This window comes from Drosophila elegans, unplaced genomic scaffold, assembly GCF_018152505.1.
Source record: "Drosophila elegans isolate 14027-0461.03 unplaced genomic scaffold, ASM1815250v1 contig_208, whole genome shotgun sequence".
Taxonomy (NCBI): Eukaryota; Metazoa; Arthropoda; class Insecta; order Diptera; family Drosophilidae; genus Drosophila; species Drosophila elegans.
The window spans coordinates 23688364-23712518 of record NW_024545578.1 but is presented as its reverse complement, the minus strand read 5'-3'; the positions used below and the strand labels follow the sequence as shown (position 1 = coordinate 23712518).

The 24155-nt window shown below is 41.3% G+C and overlaps 4 protein-coding genes across 10 annotated transcripts in view; 1 reads left to right on the top strand and 3 right to left on the bottom strand.

Moving 5' to 3' along the window:
* Positions 1-2040: 2040 nt before the first annotated feature.
* On the bottom strand, positions 2041-4090 carry LOC108143274. Its single transcript, XM_017267589.2, has 3 exons — positions 3932-4090; positions 2705-3358; positions 2041-2253 (listed from the first exon to the last, which is right to left on the bottom strand). Exons 1-3 carry the CDS (start codon positions 4053-4055, stop codon positions 2162-2164), a joined length of 870 nt encoding a protein of 289 aa, XP_017123078.1. The 5' UTR covers positions 4056-4090; the 3' UTR covers positions 2041-2161.
* A 2400-nt stretch (positions 4091-6490) lies between these two features.
* Positions 6491-15136, bottom strand: LOC108143252 (mucin-5AC). Its single transcript, XM_017267561.2, has 2 exons — positions 14877-15136; positions 6491-9926 (listed from the first exon to the last, which is right to left on the bottom strand). Exons 1-2 carry the CDS (start codon positions 15022-15024, stop codon positions 6919-6921), a joined length of 3156 nt encoding a protein of 1051 aa, XP_017123050.1. The 5' UTR covers positions 15025-15136; the 3' UTR covers positions 6491-6918.
* A 5-nt stretch (positions 15137-15141) lies between these two features.
* LOC108143253 lies at positions 15142-18688 on the top strand. Of its 3 annotated transcripts, none has more exons than XM_017267564.2 (4): positions 15142-15316; positions 16515-16706; positions 17369-17757; positions 18194-18688. In XM_017267564.2, the coding sequence occupies exons 2-4, from the start codon at positions 16529-16531 to the stop codon at positions 18521-18523; spliced, it is 897 nt and encodes a 298-aa protein (XP_017123053.1). In that variant the 5' UTR covers positions 15142-15316; positions 16515-16528; the 3' UTR covers positions 18524-18688. The 3 variants fall into 3 exon arrangements, with proteins under 3 accessions (XP_017123053.1, XP_017123051.1, XP_017123052.1); XM_017267562.2 differs by having other exon boundaries at positions 15142-15320; XM_017267563.2 differs by lacking the exon at positions 15142-15316 and adding an exon at positions 15931-16346.
* Positions 18689-18874: 186 nt separating this feature from the next.
* The window catches only part of LOC108143200 (nascent polypeptide-associated complex subunit alpha, muscle-specific form), a 130015-nt gene continuing 124734 nt past the window's right edge, over positions 18875-24155 (bottom strand). For 2 of the 5 annotated variants that reach the window (XM_017267453.2, XM_017267454.2), the window contains exons 5-9: positions 21345-23866; positions 21152-21280; positions 20247-20661; positions 19583-19723; positions 18875-19516 (exon numbers count right to left, since the gene is read on the bottom strand). In XM_017267453.2, coding sequence (XP_017122942.1) covers positions 19368-19516; positions 19583-19723; positions 20247-20661; positions 21152-21280; positions 21345-23866 — 3356 coding nt within the window. In that variant the 3' untranslated portion in view covers positions 18875-19367. The remainder of the gene's footprint in view (positions 19517-19582; positions 19724-20246; positions 20662-21151; positions 21281-21344; positions 23867-24155) is intronic. The other 3 variants (XM_017267457.2, XM_017267458.2, XM_017267455.2) reach the window with 2 other exon arrangements.

Below are 24155 nucleotides of genomic sequence, written 5' to 3'. Positions count from 1 at the left end.
GATAAAATTGTTTTGCCTGTAAGTGGATTGAAGTTTTCGGCAAAGCTTTTTCAACTCACCCCCACTCTAACATAGGTAGCTCACCTTAATCAAGCGCCAATTGTTGCAGATCTCCCTGTTTATTCCCTTCCACTTTTTCCCGTGCATGCAATGCACTTCAATAAACGGGCCTGCCCACAATAGTTAACAGCATTGTTACACTTTTAAACGGTATTTTTACACCCAGTTCACATCGATTTCAAGGGTAGTCCAGTTGCCATAATGCCAATGGGACAATATATCGTTTATTTAGTACTTTTGTGATATAAACTAAAAATATTCTAACAGCAAAGAGTTGGTGAGTGAGATATAAAGGATTTGTCAATATCCTTTCCCTTAGCTCTTAAATATATTTCGTTCACAACTTTACAACAGTTTTTTAGTTATACCGGTTTGAGTTGCGAAATGCGGGGTATTTCCCAGTCGAAACCCTCGTACTTATAAATACATTTGAAAATGCGGCAAAAGGTAAAAGCGAAGCTGCGAAAAACCGAAAACAAAAACCAGAAACAGAACCCGTACGATGTCGGGACTGCAGCACCACTGATATATGTACCAGCAGCAGAACCACCAGCACCACCGATGGACGCCTCTTGGTCGGGACCACTGCGGTTCATTAGCGGCTCCAAATGCGATTTGCTCGCAATGCAAAGAGGGCGGTGGAGTGGGCGGCCTGGATGAGGGGATGGGGGCGGAACAGTTGACTCGAACTAGAACACATGAGCACGTAATTTAGTAGCCGCTTTAGCGCTTTTGTATGAAAATCACAACGGCAGCGGCAACAATATCGCAGGAACTTCAGCGTAATACAACAGAGATGGCCACCAAAAGTATGGCAAAATTGCAGCTCACAAAATTTATTACAAAATTATGTCAACAATGTCGCCTCTTTTCAAACAAATTTGGATCATAATTTGTTGTTGAGCAACATTTGCAATAATTGTAACTAATAGGAGATATTGAAGTTCAAATGGTAGACGTGATTATATACGACTATAAAAAAGTGGTATTCAGATCTTAACTGGTGCGTAAAAAACCATTTACTTACCGATATATAATATTCTTTTGCCTTTTAAGAACGATGCACACTCAGTAAAGTGTGGTCCTTTTATTAAATGAAATATTTCCTTACCCAATACAAAATTGGGTCCAAATCAGCATCACTGACACTGACTCCCCGCTCTACACCCATCGTTGTTTATGGCCATGTGCCACATTGGGATCACATTCGGGGCACTTTTGTGTATGGGTCCGGTTTTTGCCGTTAATTCCTTTTTATAAATAGCAAGCGATACAATACTCCAGGAAACTCCTCCGCCTCTCACTCGTGCCGAAAAAAAAACCTAATTTTATTTGTTAGTTGCGAGGTTAGTCCAGGGCCAAAACTAATCAGTTTTTTCTCGGCCAGCATGCAAAGCCTGAACTTGGATTAGGTCCGGGCTCTTTGTGTCTCTAGTTTGGGAACTGTCTGCCGTTGTAAAGATGGCAGAGGTCAGGTTGAGTCTTTTGTCCACATAAATTTCCTTCTGCGACATGAATTGGGGATAAGCAGTCCAGGAGGCATTAGTTATCATTTAATGGTTAGAGGGTAATTAGTTTAATAAAAGCTTTAGGAAGACGAATTTAGAAATCTTTTCGGAGTGCATTCATTGAATAATAAATATTTAAATAAATTGGTTTTTAACTGAACTAGCTGCCATTTATCAGAAAAAAATACAATTTATAGATTTAATAAACCAATTTGCAGGGGTAAAAATGCAAAAAACACTATATTAAAATGCGCTAATGTGCTAAATCGCCAATTCTGTTTTTTTTTTGTGTAGTTATGCCATTTTTAAAATGTCTCATCACAGACACTGACGATCAACTTTTTTCCAATAATGATAATATTTACCCAACAAAGACAACCACTCGAGCGATAGGACGTTTATATTAAATCAAACCAATCAGACCACTCCAATCAATGGTTGATTATAAACGAAATCAAAAAAACCAGCTGCGCTCTTCTCAAAAATTAATTATTGCCAATCATAAAAAAACTTAAAAATACAAAAACACACAACAAGTTAGATACGGATGATTTTCGGTTTAATTAGGATCTGCTGACGAATTCCTGAGTCAGTTAGTGGAGCTTAGCCAAAATAGCAGCCAAGGTCTCCTTGGGATCGAAGTCGGCATCGCTGGCCACGGAGATATCGGGCAGCTGCTTGGCGACTATGAACAAGAAAAATAATGGTTAATTAAAAAACATTAACAGGTAGGAAAGTAAAACATGGTGCCTTAATACCTTTTACATCAGTAAATATAACCGTATTTACATTTTAATTTTCCAAATTTATTTACTTTCCATTAAAACTGTTTAAATATTGTATTTAATTTTGGTTTTTAAATAATAAAAAAACGAGCTACGTGAAAAATCATTTAAAATTTTCGTATTTTTAATATAAATAAATGCAAGTTTTGGATTATTGAATGAGTTTATATAAATCCAATGAGAGAAAATCCAGCTGATGGTTGGTAAGTTAAAGAAAAAACAAGAATTTTTAAATCTTAGCATTTCTGTTCTTTAAAAAAAGTTTAAGAATGTACAATAAGAATGGCGAATAGATCTTAGTACTCTACATATTTTGTATTTGTAACGTGTTTTCATGAGGAGAGTACTTACTCTTATCCTCGCCATCGGAAGCCGCGGAAATATCCGGAATCAGATCGGCATCAGCTTGGGCTTCAAGCACCACGGGCTCTGCTCCGGAGACCTTGGTCAACTGGGGCAGGGTCTTGAGACCGGCAACAGCCTTCTTGGGGGTCACATCCGCATCGGAGGCCACCGAGATATCGGGAATCAAATCAGCATCGGCATGGATCATTGGCTCAACTGGCTCGCCTCCGGAGACCTTGGTAAACAGGGGCAGAGTCCTCAGGCCAGCGACGGGTTTCCTGGGGGCCTCATCCGCATCGGAGGCAACGGAAATATCGGGAATCAGATCGGCATCCACGCTGGCAATGGCGCCGGCGATCCTGTCTACAAGTGGCTTCATTAGGTTAAAAGAGGCGCGCTTGGGAGTGTTGTCAGCATCGGTGGCCACGGACATGTCTGGGATTAGGTCGACGTCAGCCTGAACGGACATATCGGGGATCTGGGCGAACTTGGGTGCGGCAAACTTGGTGAGTGGGGCGACCTTGAACTCGGCGGAACGCCTCCTGGGGGTCGGATCGGCGTCAGTGGCCACCGACATATCGGGCAGTACACCGGCATCAGCCTGGACGGACATATCCGGAATCATGTTCTGAAGCATGGCCTGCATCTTCTGGAAGATGGCTAAAAAGGGTCAAATAAATTAAGTGAATTTGTAAGTTTTGTGCAAAGCCTAAACAATAGCAAAATGTTGAATTTATAAACTGATAAATTCCAATTATTGTTAGAATGGGTTACACTTTTATTATCAATTATGTAATTTTGCATGATTTTATTTAACTATTAAGAGTGATATTTAACTTTAATTTTATTTTATTTAACTATTAAGAGTGATAGATTTAATTTGCAGTATTACAATTAAAATAATTTATAGGTATGTAGCAGGTAATCAATTTAAATGGTTTCAAAATGTAAACCAAATATACTAAAATTGAAATAAGTTTTCATTTCAATTATTAATCTACTTTTGTAAAGTATATACTATAAACTTCTTTTATTTAGCTATTAAGAGCTATCAATTTAATTTGTAACAGTACGATGTGGGTGTGGTTCGCCAATTTAAGTTTTAAAATATATATAAAATAGTTTTTTGTAGTCACAATTTTTGTTTGTTTTTTTTTATTTGTGCTGTTTTTTAGTTAACGAAACTATGCTATTTCCTTTGCAAATATTTTAAATGTGTCCTCTGCCACTTACCATCCATCTGGGGCATGTTGTGCGTGGACTGGATCTCGTAGGCCACAAAGTGCCTGGTGGGTGGCGCGAATCCGCCGCTGACCAGCGGCAGGATAAGAAGGGCGCAAACAGCAAAGTATTTCATGGTGATCGATTTAAAAACGACTGAACTACGTAGCCACTTGAGGCGAGCTTTTATAGCGACCTTATCTGGGCACTGACTCCCTTATTTACGACCACGATCGAGGCACACCTCTCCAGATTAGATTTCGGGCCCGAGAGTGTGAAAAGAGAACAAGATTGGCCGATGCGCTGTAAATCTTGGCCGGTGGTTTACCCAAAACGGGAAGTATTGGATCCAATAACGTGACCAGAGAGAAGAAATGACGTCGCCCTTCGCAAAAACCCTTTCCATATCACTCACTTCATACAAAAACAATGCTACCAAAATACGGAAAAATTAACTTAATACTTTTTTATTCCAACAACTTTCCTAAAATAAAAAATGTATTTTTTTTTAAACGAATAAAAAAAATATTGTTACGAATCTATATAATTATAAGCAGGATTACAAATTTACAAGTACTAATATTTACAATCAAAACGATATCAAAACCTACAAAGTAATATTTTTTTTTGTTATTCTGTAGGTGGATTAGTACACTATTTCAAGCATACATATATCTAATCTTTTCCCATTGATGACGTGTTAGTCAGAAGTTAAGTCCACGTATTTTACACTCATTGAGGTAATTGCACCAGCAGACGAACGTAAAAATAAGTCACAATCGTTATTTGTGACTCATTTAAATTTTTCGTGAAATAGCTATAACAATTTTCACTAATGTTCACTCATGTACCTATAACTAAAATTATATTTAGGTTCATAATAAAATGCTGCATGAATGTATCCAAATATACTTTTAAATACTAATTTATGCCTACCAGTCCACTTAGTGTAAGGATCACACTAGAAGGTCAACAAAATTTCTCCATGCTTATATAGAAACCAACAAAATTTTATTTTTAAGTGTTTTGACTTCCACAACATTCTCAAAGTTGTCTTAAAGTTTACTTTCCCATACGTATGCCAGATATAATATAGCTCAAATATATGTTGTTTGTAAATCTTACCTTGCTATTTATTAATCATTTTTAAATAAGATTTAAAATACATATAAATATAAAAAAATAAAAGACGGCAACAGTGCGTATTAGTGATAAACTTTAAATTCAAGGTAATCAATAGTAACAAAAAATTGAAACCCTAAGTTTTTCAGCAGATGAAGGTCAGTCAAGTTTAAACAACTTATTGGTTCTTTCTTATCTGTCTAACGAACATGCATAAGTTGATGGCTCAAATTGATCACGTTATGTGATTTCCCGTGGAAGGGTGTTTAAATGAAAGAACAAAATAAATAAGTAAGGACGAAAATATATGCATCTTAAAAAAATCCCTTTTTTTCATAGGTATGGGTAGGCGTTCAGATGTCACTCGAAAAAATTTTAGTTTTTTTTCAATAAAAAATTAAATTTTCAAACTCAAACGATACGAATCATATATATTTTTTTAAATATGAAAGATTTGAATCAACTTGAAGTAAAAAATGAGAAGAACGACCTTAAAAAGAATGAAGATTTAGAAAAAACTGTTGGGAGAAAAACAATTAAACAGCCTGATGAGAAGTTAAAGGAAAAAGAGGAAGGAAATTCAGAAAAAGAGTTTGAGACAGAATATGGTGTTGAGGAAGAGCCGAAAGATTGTTTTAAATATACAAGGAATAAAAGCTATATTTTATACGAGTTAAGATACGTAAAACACATTTTGCGAAAAGAACGGACAAATTTAAGACGCATGTATCAGTCGCAGTGGAAAGTGGAACGCATGCAAGAAAAACTGTGGAAGAAAATCAGCAAAGTTCAACCTCAGCTTTTGGTTACTCCACGATCCTTGGCCGAACTAACCAAAGAGGTGGTAGCTAACACTGTTTTAAAGAAACTACTGATATCTTTGAAGAATCAGCTTCAAACGTGTGAGGAGCGTCTTCTCGAGTTAGAATTGTATGAACATCATGTTCTTAAAATACTGCCGGATATGCCATCACTGATCGGAAAAGAAATACGTTTTTTTAAGAAATTTTTAAGAAACCGTAGAAAATATTTGGAAAACCTAAAACTGTTCCAACAAAGATCCCTCAACTACGCTGTGCAAAAGAGACGACCATTGGAATACCCTGAAGTGCTTATAACTCCGGTTGAAGAAGACTCGGCTTGTGTCGACTATGATGACTTTGAATGAATCAAAACTTGAAATTTAATGATACTGAAGTTTCCATATACCATATATATTATTTCTATTCAACCACCTTAAAAATGGCGAAATCGGCTTATAATAATTTATAATTTGTTTCCCAGTGATACAAACCTTTTCTTACTCTTGCTGCACTATTTAAATGGATATTATTTCAGTTTGGATTACAAACATTGTATTTAGATACTCTAAAAGTGGTAATAAAAAATATCAACGAAAAGAATTGACTTTATAAACTCCCACAACGAAATGTATCACTTTTATTTTAATTTGAGTAAAGGCAATATTTATTGGTTATGTATGACTACAAATTGTGAAATGAAATTTTATATTCGAATTCTCTTAGAATCAACTTTATGGCTAAATTAGGAATATTCGCAAATGTTTTTGTACAATTTTTGCGTACTAATTTTATAACAAAAATGGTCAAAAAACTTTCAATTGTATTCCCATAAAAAAAAGTGGTGTTTGCATTAGTGTGGATTACTTTTTACAGCAACAAATTCGCAGAGTGAAATGCTTAAATCTATTTTGGTTTGTAAACAAATGTTTAAGGCAACATTTTAGATGCTTTAGATAACAAATATGGTTTGTGTTTCGATGATTTCTTTTGTCTTTTTGTTTAATCTTTAAGATTCTTGGTATATTTCAGTGTTGGTGTTTTTCGTGATCTGCAGGTGTTTCGCTTGGCTGAACTCTACATCCCGAGTATGTCGTCCTGATCGTCAATGTGGTCCACTGGCTCCCGCTTGAGGCTGGCTAGTGAAAAGTCATCCGCAGCAATTGTGGCTGCCGTCTCCGAGAACTCCTTCTTTTTCCGCTGCAACGGCTGACTCGATTGCTGCAGAAGATCCTGGAAGGAGGTCTTGGTGTTGGCCACCACCAGGCTGCGCTTCAGCGCGCTCGACGGGGAGCTTCCCTCACTGGAGGTGGAGGTGGAGGCGGAGGAGGTTGCAGCGGCCTTGGGGTGGACAAAATCGTTGAAGGCGGCTCCCTGCACACTGGCAATCTGCGGAGTTTTCTGTGGCGTCGATACCCCGCCGGTGGGCGAGGCCAGCTTCTGGTTGCCGGGAATGCTGCCCACGGACTTCCTCACCAGCAAACTGCTGCCGTGCGGCACGGCGCCCATTTGTCCAGCGGCCACAGCGGAGTAGCGAGGACGCTGCGACGGTGGCACCATTCCCTGGGCCGGTGCCATCAGTCTGCGCTTCAGCATGGCCGCCTCCATGGGACTGAGGTTGGAGTTCAGGGAGCTGCCATTGGCGGGCACCTGGGCACTGGCAGGAGGTGCATTGGCTGGATTGCCGCCACTGCCGCAGACGGAATACCTGCGGGACATGGCTCGCACCTTCACCGGCGGACCGCCTTTGGCCGGCTGCACTGCATTGGCCTGCCCAAATAAGTTGTTCAATCCCTGCGGCCTCACAGCACTCACTATGGTAGCTCCCTTGGGACTGGCCACTGGGTTGTGGGTCTGGGCCACCCTCACCGCACTGTGGTTACTGTCCACGCTCTCCTTGCGCAGATTCTCCAGCGAGGCACTCAGGTTGCCGTTCGGCTTGCCGCTCATCTGCAGGATCCGGTACATCTTCTTCTCCTGGCCGGCTCCGCCTGCACTGTTGCCGGCGATCTCGAGTCCAGTGCCCGGCTTGTAGACCCGCTGGATGACGTGGCGCGGCACGTTTGGCCGCGGTCCTCGCAGAACGTCGGAAACAACCGGGCTGCGGGCAGGGGCCGCCTCGCCGCCTGTCGGTTTTAACACGGTGACCTTAGCCGCGCTCACCATGCTGACCAGCTCCCTGACCAGTCGAAGTTCCGGATCCGAAACGTGCTCGAATCCTGAGGGCGTGTTGATATTGAAGTGTTGCAGCTCTCCTGCCGCTGGGAAGTCGGTGGCGTCGTCAAAGGTCTCCATCAGCGCTTGGAACACCTTCTGCTTGAAATGCATCTTCTGGCGGGGATTCATCTCGCGCATCTGGGGCTTGATCATTTCGAGAAAGTGGTCGTCGGAGAAGATGGAAGGGCTGTCGGTTTGTGTGCTCCGTTCGACGCGCTTCAACAGTGTGATATATGGTGGCACTGCAATGGACGATCCTGCCGTGCTCGTCGTGGGTACAGCAGTCATCACGGTACCCGAAGGACTGCTGGTGGTCTTGGCGCTGCTGGTGGTGCTAGTCGAACTGGGACTGTAGCTCATCACGGTTATGTTATCAGGGGACTTGAGGGTGTTGCTAACTTTGGTCATGGTGCTAGCGCTGCTGGTGCTTTTATTGGCAGTGTTACTACCGCCGCTGGTGCCTCCATTTACGGATGCGCTGCTGGGCTTGCTTATGGTCAAGACTTTGGTGGGTACGGGCGACTGTGGTCGGGGCTGCGGAACCACCATCCGCTGGATAAACTGTATCTTCTTGGGCGGCCTGCCCACGGATCTTCGTTGTGGTGGCGGAGCTGGCACCTGTGGGATGGCTATCACCGCATCGCTTTTCGGGTAGATGAGCTGTTGGTTTTTGGTTTGGTTTTGATTCTGATTCTGATTCTGACTTCCAGCTGGCGTCGAAGGTCGTGGGGTTTTGGTTTGGTTCTGATTCTGATTTTGAGTCTGATTCTGATTCTGACTGGCAGCTGGCGGCGAAGGTCGTGGAAAGATATCGTCGCGAGGGTTCACTTTCTTGATCTGGACGTGACCGGATGGCGGCTTATTGATCGGCTGCGATCTGGGCACGGGGGTCATCTTCACCGGCGACGTGGCACTCCTCACACTGTGCACGGCCGCCAAACTCATCGATTTCCTGCGCTGCAAACGCGTGAGTCGCTGGCCCAGGCCAGGTTTTTGAATCGGCAAATCCTTGATGCCGGCGGAACTTAAGGAGGAGCGTACTGCACGGCGTAAGCGTCGTAAACGGCCACTGGGCGAGATGGCCGTATCGCTGGCAGCGCTTCCTCTTTCACCTGCCCCAACAGATTCATCGGCACTGTCCTCCATGGCCTCCCCGTCCTCCTCCTCAAGGGGATCCCCGGAATTGGAGTCTTCGCCCTCGGGCTCACCAACAGAAGCCGATGTCGAGTTCTTTTTGCCAATGATCAGCAAATGGGGATCGTTGCTTTGCTTGATAAAGAACTCCGATTGGCTGGCTGGTGAGTCGGCGTTATCCGTTGCCAAAGACTTATCGGGCGAAGATTCCTGTTCCTGTTCCTGTTCCAAATCAAAGTCGAAGCCTTCCAGTTGTTCTAGGTGCTCCTCATCTTCGCACTCGTCGCCTTCGTTGTCCGACTGCAGGAAACTGTCCAGTTCGGGTACCTTCTCTGGCTCCTCCGCTTCGTCCAACTCCTGTTTGGGAGAGCCTTCCTCGGTTTGAACCTTGACCCCGTTGATTTCCGAAGTTACGACCTCTTCAGTAAGTTTGCTGATCGGCTTTCCCTGTCTGACTGGCTTCTTTGCCGGTGCGGCTTCCCTTTTTAAGGACACCTGTGGCTGCTGCTGAAGTTGATCCCTGCTCTCGCTGTCTCGGTTGCTATCCCTGTCCTTGTCCGACGATACGCTGCGCTCGTCGTCGGCCAGGTTCAGATGGCGGTCCAAAAAGCGCAGCTCATCGGCCAGCGGGTAGGACACGCGGCGCTGGCCGCTTCGTCGGCGGTTGGCGTCCGCGTTGCACCAGCGGGTATAATCGTTTCGCAGCTGACGCCAGCGTCGCTTGCACTTTTCGACTGCAAGACAGAAAGAGCAAGCGGTAAAGTGAGACAGGTAAAATAAATATTTGAACTACAAGGGCACAGGTAGCAACCCATGCCACAGCATCTGGCATAAACCACCCCCCTAATTGGGCTGGAAAGCCAGCCCACAAATCCCAATGTAATCCGAAATCATCAATATCTACGTACCTAACACACGGTATATGAAGTAAATGCATTGTTAACACTCAATAAATTTCCCTGACAATCAGTTGAGTTTTTCCCCTCAGCAATTGGAAGATCAAGGAAAACTACACAGTTGGGAACGTATAAGTATTTTCATTTCAATTCTTTTAATGAAAACTACGCATAAATGTAGGCTACATATTTTTGAATATTATATATTTTTTTAATCTCAAGTTTAGCGAAGTGTAAAAAATGTATTTAATAACATAGAATTTATTTCCTTAGTTCCTTAGTCACATTTATGTACAACTTGCTCAAACTGCCAAATAGGCCTTGTTTAATTTAAAATTACATTATTATTACAAGCACAGTAGAAGAAATCCTAAATATAAACGTTAGTAGTAGCGGCAAATTCTATAGTCAGATATGTGTATAACCTGAAACGACTTGACCATGTTTTGCACTTGATCATTAAACTTCTAGACCTAAATTTGACCACATTGATAAATTACAGGACTTTTACTTATTTCCAAAATATTGTAACTTCTCAGCAACCAACGTATCTCTTCAGTAAGCTCATCTCCGCAATATGCATAAGGACTCGTAATTTAATATTCCCAAGATTTATATGGCTTTGTTCAAATAGACAATTTTTTATAAATGCTATACTTCTGTGGAATAGCCTACCACATTACTTGAAAGCTATCAGGTTATATTTAATATAATTAAAATCAAAAGTACCTACAAAAAAATTGTTAAATAGCAATAAATAATAAATATATTTAATATAATATCAATTTTGTAAGAATAAAATAGGTCTTAAGTCATCAAACAAAATTATTACGTGTTCAACCCATCTAGATATACGCTTGGTAAAAAAAATATATAAATAAAACTAAACAAAAAGTTTATCGGAGAATATTCATCTATTTTTATTTACTTAGCCATTTGCAAGAAGAAGAAAAATACACATAAACATTTCAGCTATAAACGGGACTAATATTTTATATTTATTTTATTTTTTTTGTTTTAAAAAATATCTATGATCGAAATCGGTTCAGCAGAATTGGAGATAAACAATAAAATCGGCATGAAAACTGATGAAAAACGGTATTTAAACTTTAAAAAAATTGGTACCATAGAAAAAATTTGGAGTGTCATTTTCTGCACCGAAAAATCAAGGTCTGATCTTTGTCAATTTAAATTTGTAAGCCAGTGTAATTCGAAATTTAGATGTCTTAAAAATCAATTTTTTGTTTGCCTAATCCACAGTTTAAAATTTTAAAAACATCTTGTGAAAGCGGCTTGGTTGTGCCCAACATTTTTGAATAGCAGCGTTCTAAAGAGCGACCCCTCGCAGGTAGGTACCGCTGCACCTGAAACTCTAACCGCATTTATCTCCAAACTACATTTCGACTACACGTTGACCGATCGGTTTGAAATTAACATTTAATCATCTTAAATGGGTCTTAAAAACAATGACCTACGAACTGTTGTATTGGTCTAAAATTGTCCATTTGGCAGAATTTACAAAAAGTTATTTTTTCACCCCAAAAAACGTCATTTCTTTCAAACCTCTGCCATTTCGTTGATATTTGGTATTTTTAAAGATCGTGGGTCATTGTAGAGGAAATATATTTAGCTTTCATAATCCTTCAGAATTTTTTTCGGAGCCTCGACAGACAGCCAAATAAATTCGCGTTATTTCTAAATATTATTGAAAAAAAATCTTTAAATAAAATGAAAAGTTAGATTATTATGTACAAAAAGATTCAAAACATTCTATTCAGAAAAAAAATTCGAAGAAAGAAGAATATTTAGTTTTTCAAATGCTGCAAAGGTATACAAGCATCGGCTTGCCGAAGTTTGGTTCCTTTATTGTTTTTTTAATGAGTTGAAGTATATTGAAATAAACAGGCAGCAATAAAAATAATATGAAACCTGACTGGTATATTATTGGTCGTGGCTTACTTCTGTGTATAATTTCAAGGTTCTATGTACAAGGTGGGCCAAAAGAAGTAACCCTATTGGACTATGCTCTTATTTTTGGAAGTCGGGCCATTTTTTTTGTCGAAAACGCCGCTGTTTTCATGGCATAAAACGGGCACTCAATTGTGACGGCGTCCATTTGGCCGATATTATTTTCTCGACCTGTCCAATAAAACTCTAAATAAAAACAATTAAAACAAAATCAATGTTTTTCATTTAAAACAAAACTGAGAACTAAACAACATCGGCTAACTTCATTTGGGCCGTTTTTTTATATGAGGTTTTTTGTTTTTATAGCAATTCTGGTAGCAATAATACCAAACCCAAGTCAATTCTAACACACACAAACCGATTCTAGCACACACATACAAATTTTTGCATGCCTCGTCGTTTTGCCGGAGTAGTAAAATAGTTTATTTATAAACAGAACTTACGCGAAACAAAGTAGGAATTCATTATTAAAGATTTGATTATGTTTTTCGGATCATGAGAACTTAAGGATAAAGTTTACACAAGTTGTCTGGCTTACGAGGTTTGGCAGAAAGAACACTCCACGGGCTATTAGGAAACATAATCGATAACACGGCATCGAAAAACTCGACAGATTCGCATGCATTAAAAAGATTTCCCTGCTCAAGAGCTGGGAAATTATCGAATTCGATTTCGATATTTTGAAAGCTAATATTCAATTGTGTCGATAGTATCGAAATAAAAAAATATTGGATAGTTTTTTTTTATTTGGAATAATAAAACTCTGCATATAACAAAAAAATGTATTCTTTAACATTTTTGATTTTTAACATCCTTTTAACTATAAATATAAAAAAATCGTTTGAGGTGCAAGTCAATATTTCTTCCAGATCCAGATGTTCTTGTTGAATTAAAATGTGTATTTGCACAATCATTCTTTGCTTGAGAGTACCTAAATGCTTGCGCCTTGCCACACCAACACGAAACACGCTTTTAATCGTCACATGTATTGATGTACAACTTTTAATGCGTTTACCACTATCGTTTTCTATCGAATTTTAAACCTCGATAGTGTATATAGAGGCATTTGCCAATTTGGAGGACAAGGAAAAGCGTTAGCAACAATAATAAATGAATAAGCTTTCGAAAAACCCCAACGTCCGATCAGTTTCAAATCCATGTATTTTTGGGTCAAAGATGTCAAAGTTTGACACAAGACCGGTTTCTTAAAAATGTTTTTTGTTAATGAATCATATTTTATGAACTTTATCAAAAAAAACCTTTGAACAAAACTTGGACTTTAAAAAATTAAAGTACACATATCATGTTTAGTGACTTTTTTGCGTAAAGCCAATGGTTTTACGAAAAAAAATAGCAGAAAACATTTTCTTATAAAATGAGCGCACAATTAATTGGACCGGGGTGGCATCACCAAACTCTTATAGATATTTTCGATAGTCTTCGATTAATTGCTCATCTCTAAGGTTTTCGCATATCTAACGCTTGCCGCTTAAAAAATTTTATTTTGCTCTGACAAAATAAGTTTACAGTGTAAACTTTACACTCGAAAGCATCTTAATTTTGTTTATTATTTAAATTAATGTTATGATTTTCGAAATTTTAATTGTGGTTTTATTTGCCTATGGTTTTTATTACTGTTTTTAATTTTGTTGTATATTATGTATATTCAGCAGCATAAGTTTTCGGAAGATTTTGCTTAAAAAATGTTAAGTTTTTGGTATTATTTTCTGTTTGTTAAAGTTTTATTTTCTGCAGATATGGTGCAGGAAGGTAAGAATGTATCGGGCAAAACTTTTTTAAAACGAAAATCGCTCGATTTTTCATGCATATATGTGGTGCACATCGCTAACATACATTCCGATATTTCGATAACATGTATGAACTCGTATAAACGGAGAACAACAACGGACAAATTAACCCAAAAACAACACAAAAATATTATTATTAATATATGGAACTTTTCAATAAAATTTAATTGATTTTTATATACCTATTGGGACCTTAATTTATAAACCATTTTTAGTCATGACTCAATTATTAAATCAATTCGATATATTTCGTTAACTCCAAAACTGTTTTTTTTTATCTGTTTTAATCTGTTTTAGTTCTAAAGGAAGAAGAAGTGGGTTTTGTTTGGTTAAGTCCAAAGACATTAATAAATCCTAAAGACATGTCTATGTTTGAGCACTTGCAAACAAATAATTTAATTTTCATATTCTGCCTGTCCCTATTAAATATTCTTTAAATTATATATATTTAAATTGTTTTGACAATACCGATACCGAAAGGTACCGATAACAATAAGACCAATAAAATCTACTTATGTATCTGAACGTTTTTAACTAACAAGATATTAAATTTCCAAAGTAAAGTTAATTGACTAGCGAGCAGTTACCAACTAAATTTATTTATTGAGTATAAATAAAAACTAAAATATTAATTTCATAAAAACTGAACTAACTTAATGTGTTTAAATTTTATTTATAGTTTAAGTTTTAATTTAAATGCTTTTTTTCACTTATTTCTATGCAAACCAAAACACAAATACCCAAGCATCAAGTTTCCACATTATATTGCAGGAGCAAAATGTTGCTTAGCAACCCCATCACTTTTGCATTCAACTGGAGATTCGTTATTTTCAAACTAATCGATGCCAACTGCGCCAACACAAACTCACACTCGGCGGCGAGCTGCCAACCCGAGCGCACCAATCGATGTCCGATTACCTGGGGTGGTCGATAACAGTGCGCTTGTTGACGCTTTGCAGCACTGGCCAAAACTACGCAACAGCGTATCGCCATCTCGCTCCCACTCACTTACCCGGCTCTCCGACTTCCGAGGCCACCATGTCCCAGGAATTCTCGCTGGGCAGACGCTTCCTGTATCTTTCATCGTCGCGATCGTACAGCGGCGCCTGTTTCTCCACCGCCCGCAGCAGCAGCACGTTCGCCTCAGTGGCACTGCTCATCCCGAAGTCACTTTAAGCTGTTTACTCGAGAGAGCTCGGTGCAACGAGAATTTATCGTAGCTACAAATGCAAACGCAATTCGATTCACACAACCACAACACAACACACGCGCGCAGCAGCTGAGACGAAAAACGCAGACTGACGAAAAGCAGCGAAAACTCAAGCGAGTGCACACAGGCACACAATTGCGTACACCGACAAGAGAGAGCGGAGAGTGTGCTCTCCTTGCAGGGAAAAGCGAATTGGCAGGCCGACGAGGGAAACGAGGGTTGGCGAAAGCTGGCCAGGGATGGTAGGTAGGAGTGTATTTGTATTGTATTAATAGGTCAGGGTTGGCTAAACTAAATTATTAATAAGTTACTGTCACTCTCCAGGTAATTATTTTTTCTAGATTTGCGTATTTTAAGTGATTTTATTTTATTGCATTTCAAAGTTTTACAATTTGTGGTGTTTGATTAATACTAAATCTGTTTGATCTATCTCAATCAATTAAGATGCTAAAACAATTTTTACAAGTGTAATAGACACTTTTGATAAATATTCAGATTTATTATAAACCATTAAGTGTATATTTGTATTCAGTTATATGTTTTAATTATTTAATTTGATGAAAGTTTATTTTATTTAACTAGGATAACTAATACTTACTCCAGTGACTTGTATGCAAATTATAATTATTAAAGCTTTTATGTCTATTAGGGCTGGAACGGTTTAAAACTCGTATTAATTGTTAAAAGCGTTGGCAGCTCTGTAACCGATCGAACAGTCATGCCAACTCGAACTAGATTTTTTTTCTTTTTTTTTACTGGCAGTGCCGTCGTTCTCTTTTGACGCAGCTGTGTCGCTTTGGCCTGTGTGTGTGTGTGAGTACCAGAGGCATAGCATTAATTCTCGCTCTCTGCGAGGGAGACGCCGTGCTAAAAGTTAGACCCCCCTGGCATTTGTAGAGAGCGCTCGACGTCTCTGCCTTTGGGTTTGTTGTGACCCTTTTATTATTTCGCCGGCAACGAGTGTTTTGTTTATATATCTGGCGCCCGTTAGAGATTCAAATGACCAGCTGTTAATCGAAACAATCTAGCTATCCAGTGCTCCAGGTGTCAGAAGTAGTTGTTAATTGATTATATGAATGTTGCATTTGCAGCTCCAACACTTGTTGGCGCAACACGAACTCGCAGCGAGTTTCCAGTTGCAAAGAGCGAGCGACAGCAGCAACTTCTTCGTGCACGGCAGCAACAAGCGCCTGAAAAACCAGTTAAATTAATGAATAATTGTTATAAAAGCAGTGTCACAAATTGAACAAAGCATTTTCTAACAGAATTCAGGTAGGTTCAAGGAGATGGAGCGCCGGTGGCAGCAAATATAACTGTTGTTGCAGGCGAAACAGCGATGCAAAGACGCGCCAAACAGCTGTTACACGCCCAGGCGACACGTTTTTCACCACCAATTTCGGCTCTTTTGTTTTTCTTATTTATTTTCGTTTGATTTTTTAGCTTCTATCGATGAAATGAATACGCGCCGTAGACCAATTCCTCCATCACCGAATATTTACGCCACCAATGCAAAAATCTGCCATTTGGTGGCTCAACATCCTTGTCTTTACGATCGATCAGATGACAACTATATGCGGAAATCGACTGTAAAAAACGCCTGGAAGGAAATATCCAAAGAAATGCGAAATTCGGGTGGGTTTATAGTCACAAAATTAGATATTTTTTCTATGCAAATTCAATTATAGCACATTGTGGTTATATTAATATCCCTGAGCAAAATTTGTTAGACGTTTAAAAAATTGTATTTATTTTCCAGATCTGTATATATGCTTTAATATTTTGATCAAATATCAGGTCAACCGCTTCTCAATAATATTATTTTTATATTTGTTTTTATTGAAATTTATAAAATATTTTAAATTCCAAAAATGTACATTTTGCAGACATTTTCTGTTTAAATGTGGCAGTGTATGTATGTATGTACGGCGTAAATTTTATATGGTGACCAAATTAGATTCCGATTTATAGCGTTTAAAAGAGGTTTATACCTAGGGTTTATTGATTTTTTCATCACAATTATTTAACAATTTAATGTTTGCCGGCTTGAGGTCAAGTTTGTTGGTAATGAGTTAAAACAGCCGAAATATATCGGAAGAATTTATAAAACTTTTGTTTTAATTTTTTACTAACAAGCCCTTGACCTCGAGCCGGCAAACATTAGAAATTTAGTCACACTTTTTTAATGTATAAGAAATGTATAACTTAAAAATACAGGGATCAACCGTATTTGTCCTTTCTCGAAGATAGTGTATAAAAAAGTACAATATTACAATTAATTCTTCGATCCCTTTCAGTAAAAAGCTGCAAGGAACGCTGGCGCAACATTCGCACCAGCTACGCCCGCTCTATAAAGGTGCACCACGGTGCGAATACGTACTATCTCAAAAGCGAACTGAAGTTCCTTCAGAAGCACATTACTCCCGGAGTTCCCGTTCCGCTAAGAGGTCGCCGCATAAGGGCCAGGGGTCAGGAGGAGCAGGACCAAGATGATGAGGAGCACGAACCGCCTGTGGAGGCCTTCCTCGAGATGAAGCAATCGCCGAGCAGTCCGGACACGGAGCATGCGCAGAGTCGCGACAGCTTCGACACCGAATCGGAGGAGTCCGAGGATGAGAAGGGTTCCTGGCAGGCAATGGCCAAAAAGCGTCTGTGTTTGTCCAAGGAGAGCAAAGAGGAGGCCAAGGTGAGCGCAAAAACGAACCACATTTTATCATGAACAGAGAGTTTTAATGTTACAAAAAAAATTAAATATTCTATAAAATTAAGAGAAATTAAGTGCTTTTACAATGCACTATCTTTAGATATGAATTCACTGGTCACCGTCCTTTTGCTTTTTTATAAACAACTTTTGCTGCTTCATTAATCTTATGTTCTTGTTTAAAATAATTGCAAAGTTGTGTTACTTAAAGAATTTTTTATCCAAAATGCTGGTTAGGGCTTTTTATGCATTAACACAATCCTGGTAATTATAAAAAAGTAATCAAGGTAAATTTAGGATATTCTTCTCATGTTGATACTTTTAGTTTATGTTTCCACCCTAATATTTTGACGGATAGTTAAATTTGTTAAACTTAATTTCAATCTTTTATTTCATGAATGCTATTTATTTCCATATTCAGACACCCCACAACGGTGAAGCAGCGCATGTAATTGATTTCGATGACGCATTCCTGCAGGGCCTGCGCCCCGAAATAAAGCAAATGAACTTCCACCAAAAACTTTACTTCAAGCGCCGTGTTTACGAGCTGCTCGGCGAGATATTCCATTCGGAGGAGGCCGCCTCAACCAGCCAACCGCCGCAGCCGCATTTTCCGGAAAAGGTCAATGGGAAGCTATCCGCAACCTCAACCCCACCCGCACCTTCACCCTCGTCTTCGAATCCTCTGCAGCATTTGGGACTCACATTGCAACTGCCAAAGTTGATGGCCAAGTCAGCCAAAGATGTCTAACTTCTGAGGCTTAATCGACTGATTTCGAATTTATGTACAGTGCATAGGACCAATAATATTTTAAGTTGTGTTAAAACATGAAGCATGTATTAACTACATGAAGCAGTTAAGACGCGAATATGAAGTTTATATAAACATAAATAAAACGATTTTATAAAATAAAAATGTAGTTCCATGGTGGTGTAGTGGGTGATATATCAAAAATGAGTACAAACCAGAATTCATTATTAACTAAACTTTTATAATTTTGTTGTGAATATTGTTTCAGTAGGAAAATAATTTGTTTGATTCTTTGATATAATTTCATATATAATGTATGTTTATTTTTAGCAAATACTTTTGTATACGTAAACATTGTTTTTGTTGTTCTTTAAATAAAATAATAATTATTAAAATAATATACATGTTTAACGTTCCCGTATAAATTATGGCATAAAATATAATTGTGTTTTTAGTTATGTTTTTTTTTTGTGGATTAATAAGTTGTATATAAGGAAACAGCTCTGCCCCAAAGGCTGGCTTCAATATGATTTAAGGTTTAAATACGTAAATTAGTCTCGATTAGTTATATGTACAATCATCGATCAGTTAAGGGCATGTAAAAGGGGCATCAAAACGTTGTAAGAGTTTAAACAATTGCACTTTAAATTAAATATCTATAAAATTAGGCATACAATTAAAGGTTCGTTTAAATGCAAAACAAATCGCTCGCAGCATCGATCCATCGAATTGGCAAGACCCCCAAGGTTAGACCGGTAAAGGGGTAACCAAACTAATTGGCTTAAATCTAAAAAATTGTGGCGCATTCTTCCCCTTCGTTGGCGTTGTGTTTAGACCATCCTCTCTAGGCAAAGCAAATCTTGACCGGTCCCAGTGGCAGTTGCTTCATATAGTTCCAGGCATCCACTCGCGTCATTCGCGACGTGGATGAACCATTGATACTCAGGATTTCGTCGCCATTGCGCACCTGGTTGGTCTTCTGGGCGGCACCACCTGTTCAGCAAAACGGGAACCATAATTAATAAACGCTTTTGGGGCAATAAGACAAATGACCCTTACCCATGAACACCTTTTTGACAATGAGGGGACGATTTCCCAGCGGTGAGTCAAAGCCTCCTTCAATGGAGAATCCCAGGCCACAGCTGTCCTTGACAATCTCCACGCAACGAGCTCCTCCGCCACTGGCCGCCGCATCCTCCGCTACAATAGAAAACGAGATTAATAAGGATAATAAATGAAAAACGTGGTTGGTCTGAGATAATTTAATTTAAACAGATGGAAACCAAAATAAAAAGAACACTTTTTCAATTGGTTTAGGCTTTGTACAATAAGAAGAAAAATTAAAATAATATGTTCTCCATTGGGTTTTACTAAGTACGGCCATAATAACCAATTTAATTTAATTAAACTTAAAATTTAAAATTAAAAGATATAATAAGTATTGATTTAATTAACTTTAAATAAATCAAATAAGTTCAAAGACGGAAAATCCAGTTTATAACCATCAATTAAGGTGTTCAACATCTTAATTCTTGATCTTATTTACATATTAGGAAGTGGATATACTTCACTACACATTACATTTTTTAATGGAATTTAAATTGAATTACGATGTGTATTAATCGATTTGAGACCGGTTTTATTCTGCGTTATTGATATTTTTTCAATAAATGTTGGGCAATAAAACTTTGAATCGCCTTAATATTAAAAAAAAAAAACTCACCCTGTGCCCGAATCTCCGCCGCAATGGCATTTCTCGCCTCCGCCGCCCGTTCCAGCAGCTCACTTGTGCTCAGCTTGGCGGCATCTCCGCGGGACAACTGCCTTCTGGCCCGGATTCCCGCGATGGTGGCCTCCGCATCCTCGTCGTACAGACTGGCTGGCTGCGGCGGACTGACGGAACCTGTGCTGGGAGTGGTGGCCACTGGCGATCCACCGGCCTCGTTGGACACCAGATCGAGGTCCAAGTCCAGAGATCGGGAGGCCTTGTGGTAGTTCCTCTTGCGCTCGTAGTCCAGCTCCGTGGGTTTCTCGTTGAGCGAGCTGAGCGATCCCAGGGAGGAGCGTTTCTTGGTCAGCGCCTTCACCACCAGCGACTCGGAGCGGGTCACCACCAGCACCACCTCGGGACGGGGGGTCTGTTGCAAATAACAATTAGTTACGATTTACTGAATACATAAAAAACCTTATCAATTACTTAAGAAAGAAAATCGACATGAACATAACAAATTTATAATTTAAATTTAATTTTCTTGCATCACAGACTCGATAGAATTTAATTACATTTAAATGTTTCTACTTTATCTTTACTCAGAAAAATGTAACTTTGGTTGCGAGAACAAGGTTCATACATTTTAAAAAGTAAACAAAAAATGATTTTAAAAAGTATAAATACAAGCAAAATAACCAAAATCAATTGCTAGTTTCATTTTATAAAGATCTCACCAAATTAAAAACAATAAAAGCCACAACAAGGTATATATTTAGTTAAGTTGATGAGCAGTAAATTTGGTCTTGTTACTTTCTTATTTACCAAACATAAAATAATTTGCATAGATTTGTAATTAATTAATTCTTGTTAAATTGTCAATTTTCATAAAATAAAATAAGTTTTTTGTTTAAAATTACCTTTAACACACTGATGGACTCACGATGCGTCAAGCCGCGCATGCTCATTCCGTTGACGGCGAGGATTCGATCGCCCTTCTTCAGACGACCATCCTTGGCGGCTGGCGTGTTGCTCAGGATCTTGTGGATCTGTTGGGGCATAAAATGGGTCGATTAGGAACCGATTAAGGGTTAAAAGACTGGAATAACCCACCGTAATCTCCTTAGCCTCGTAGTCGGATCCGCCGGCCAGGGTGATGCCGATGCTGCTCTCGGGATTATCCCGCTGCAGGACGATGATGAACGCCTCGGGGGTCTTCAGCGGCGGATCGGCCTCCTCCACGATCTGCTGGACATCCTGGGCGGTGATCAGGCTCTGGTTGCTGCCCAGCGAAGAGAAGCTGCCGAACTCGGTGGCCGTCTCCTGGGTGGTGCTCACATTCTGCGTGGTGGAGCTGACGCCCGACGAGCTGGACGCCAGGGAGTCCAGCGAGGAGAAGCGTTCGTGGTGCGGCTTCTGGACGATCGCGATCTTGTGGCTCACCGGCGAGATGTTGTGCGCTTGGGTTTGGGCCTGAGCGGCAGCACTTCTTTCGAACTTCTCGCGCAACTCAGCGGTGGTCTGCTGCTTCAGGGGTTCCCTCTTCGGCGAGGGCAGGATTATGGGCAGGGGTTTCGCCTCCGGCACCTTGAGCTTGGCCTGCTGGCCGGGATCTCCCTTGAAGCTCGCCTTGCGCTCCTCATCGATGAACATGGCACTGATCTTGGCCGGCGTGTCCGATCGCCGACTGCTGTCGTCCGTGTCCGAGGTCAGTTCCACGTAGGCGGCCACGTTGATCAGCTTGTCCACCACCAGCTGCTTGCCCAGCTGGATTTGCTGATGATGATGCTGTTGCTGTTGCTGGTGCTGCTGCTGCTGGAGTTTGTAGCTGGAAACGGGCTTCATTCTGCGATTGGCCAGGGAGCAGGCCTCGCCGTCGGTGCTGTCGTTGTCCTCCTCTTGACCCCGGCTCTTGGCACTGCGGCACTTGGCCGAGGCCAGGATGCTTTTGCGACTGGAGAGGGCGGCGGGATCGCCACCGCTCACCTGGCTCTTCAACACGCGGCGGGTCAGGTCCAGGGCGGGCGTGCTGCCCAGCGAACTGCAGCTGGCCTGGGAGCCGGCCGAGGAGCCAGAGGTTAGGGTGGAGGTGTTGGAGCTGGCTATCGAAGTGTTCGTCTCGGAGCTCAGCGTTCTGGTCAGGGCGAACTTCTCCGGCGGAGTGGCCACGCGCGCCGTGTGCGAGAACACCGAATCGGTGTCGCTTTCCTGGTCCAGGGGCGGCGGCGGTGGCGGCATCATCATGGTGCGCGGCTGCAGCGGTGTCAGCGACGTCCGCGGCGGCTTGGCTGGCGGCTGGGAGAGCTGCTGCTCCAGCGGTCTCCGCTGGCCGCTGCCAAAGATGCTGCGGTAGTTGCTGCCCACACTGCCTGCAGCCACTTGATTGCTTCGGCTTGCCGTACTGCGGTGGCTCTCGCCCAGGCCACTGTCCGTACTGTCCTCCCCGCTGGCCGCCTTCACCTGGCTCTTGATCTCCGGCAGGTCGAGGATGGGCTCCAGCAACTGGGGTCTCTCGGGGATCACCAGGCCGCGCAGCTTCGACAGACTCCGCCGCCTTTGCTCTAGGATGTTCGTAATGGCCGCCTTTCGATTGGCCGCCTCACCGCCTTCGCCCGAGAAACTAATTCTCCGCTCCACGCCCGCCGAGTACGATCCGCCGTGGCTGCGCCTCGGCAAGGAGGCGTAGCTCTGGCTGGGCGTGGCCGTGTTCAGGGAGTACATGGAGTCGGCCACATGCAACTGGGGCAGCTGTTTGGCCAACTGATACTGCCGCTGGACATCGTTTAGGTTCTCCACGCTCATGGCGCGCGTTTTGAGCGCAGGAGCCGAGGACGCCGAACAGCTGTCCAGCAGGTTCTCACTGCTCCTGTTCAGGGGCTTTCGGGAAAAGGAGCTGGTGATGGGCGCTGTGGCCGGTGCTGGTGGTATGGCATCCAGTTCGTTGTTGGACGAGAACATGGCAATCTTGTCGCGCACCGACTTCTCCGACTTCTCATCCTTGCGCCAATCGCTGGACTTGCGTGGAGCAGCTCCACCTCCAACTCCTAATCCACCTCCACTCAGGGACCTCTGGTAGTCCCGGCCCAAACTGGGTGCCGCTTCCACGTTTATGACCAAGTCCTGGCGGAACACTTTCCTGGGAACTGTGGCCGGCGGTCCCGTTTTGGGCAGCGGCGGGGCAGCGGAGGTCTCCTCCTTGCCACCCTGAATCTCGTAGCTCAGCTCGGTGGTGACCTTCAGTGGGTGGCCGTGCATGATCAGTGGCTCGCTGAAGTTGGGCGGAAACTCATGGCCGTCGGGCGGCAGGCGGGAGTATGTGGGTGGTGCGGCGTAGCTCAGATAATCCTGCACCAGCAGCTGCTTCGTGGTGGTTGCCTGATGCAGGTGGTGCGTTGCTGTCGTCGTTGTCGTTGCTGTTGCTGTTGCCGTTGCTGTAACTGTGGTGCTGCTCAGCAGCTCCATTTTGCCGGGTTTCAGTGGTGCAGCAGGTTTGCTTGTCTTGCTTGCCGCCTCAATTGTTGTCTTCTTGCTGCCGCTGCCGCTGCCGCTGTTGATGATCAAAGTTGCTGCCGGGATGTTGCCACTAGCGTTGATGTTGCTGATGCTGCTGTTGTGGTTGCTGAGGGTACCAAGATCTGCAAAAGGGTTGGGATAGAGAGCGGGAAAGGTTTTGGTTAGACAAACATAAAACAAAAGGACCAAACATGCGGATTAGGAGTAACTCTAATTTCTGATGAAGTGTGGTGTATTTTTGACTTGATAAACCCTGAACTAATGAACTTTAATTTTAGAAAATCATATTTATTAAAACATATTGTTAGATATATCAAATCACAAGCCTAAACTAAAAAAAAAAAATTTCAAGTACTAAGAAAATGTGAAGGACTTAGAATATTTTAAAGGAAACATTTTTGGAATAGGATT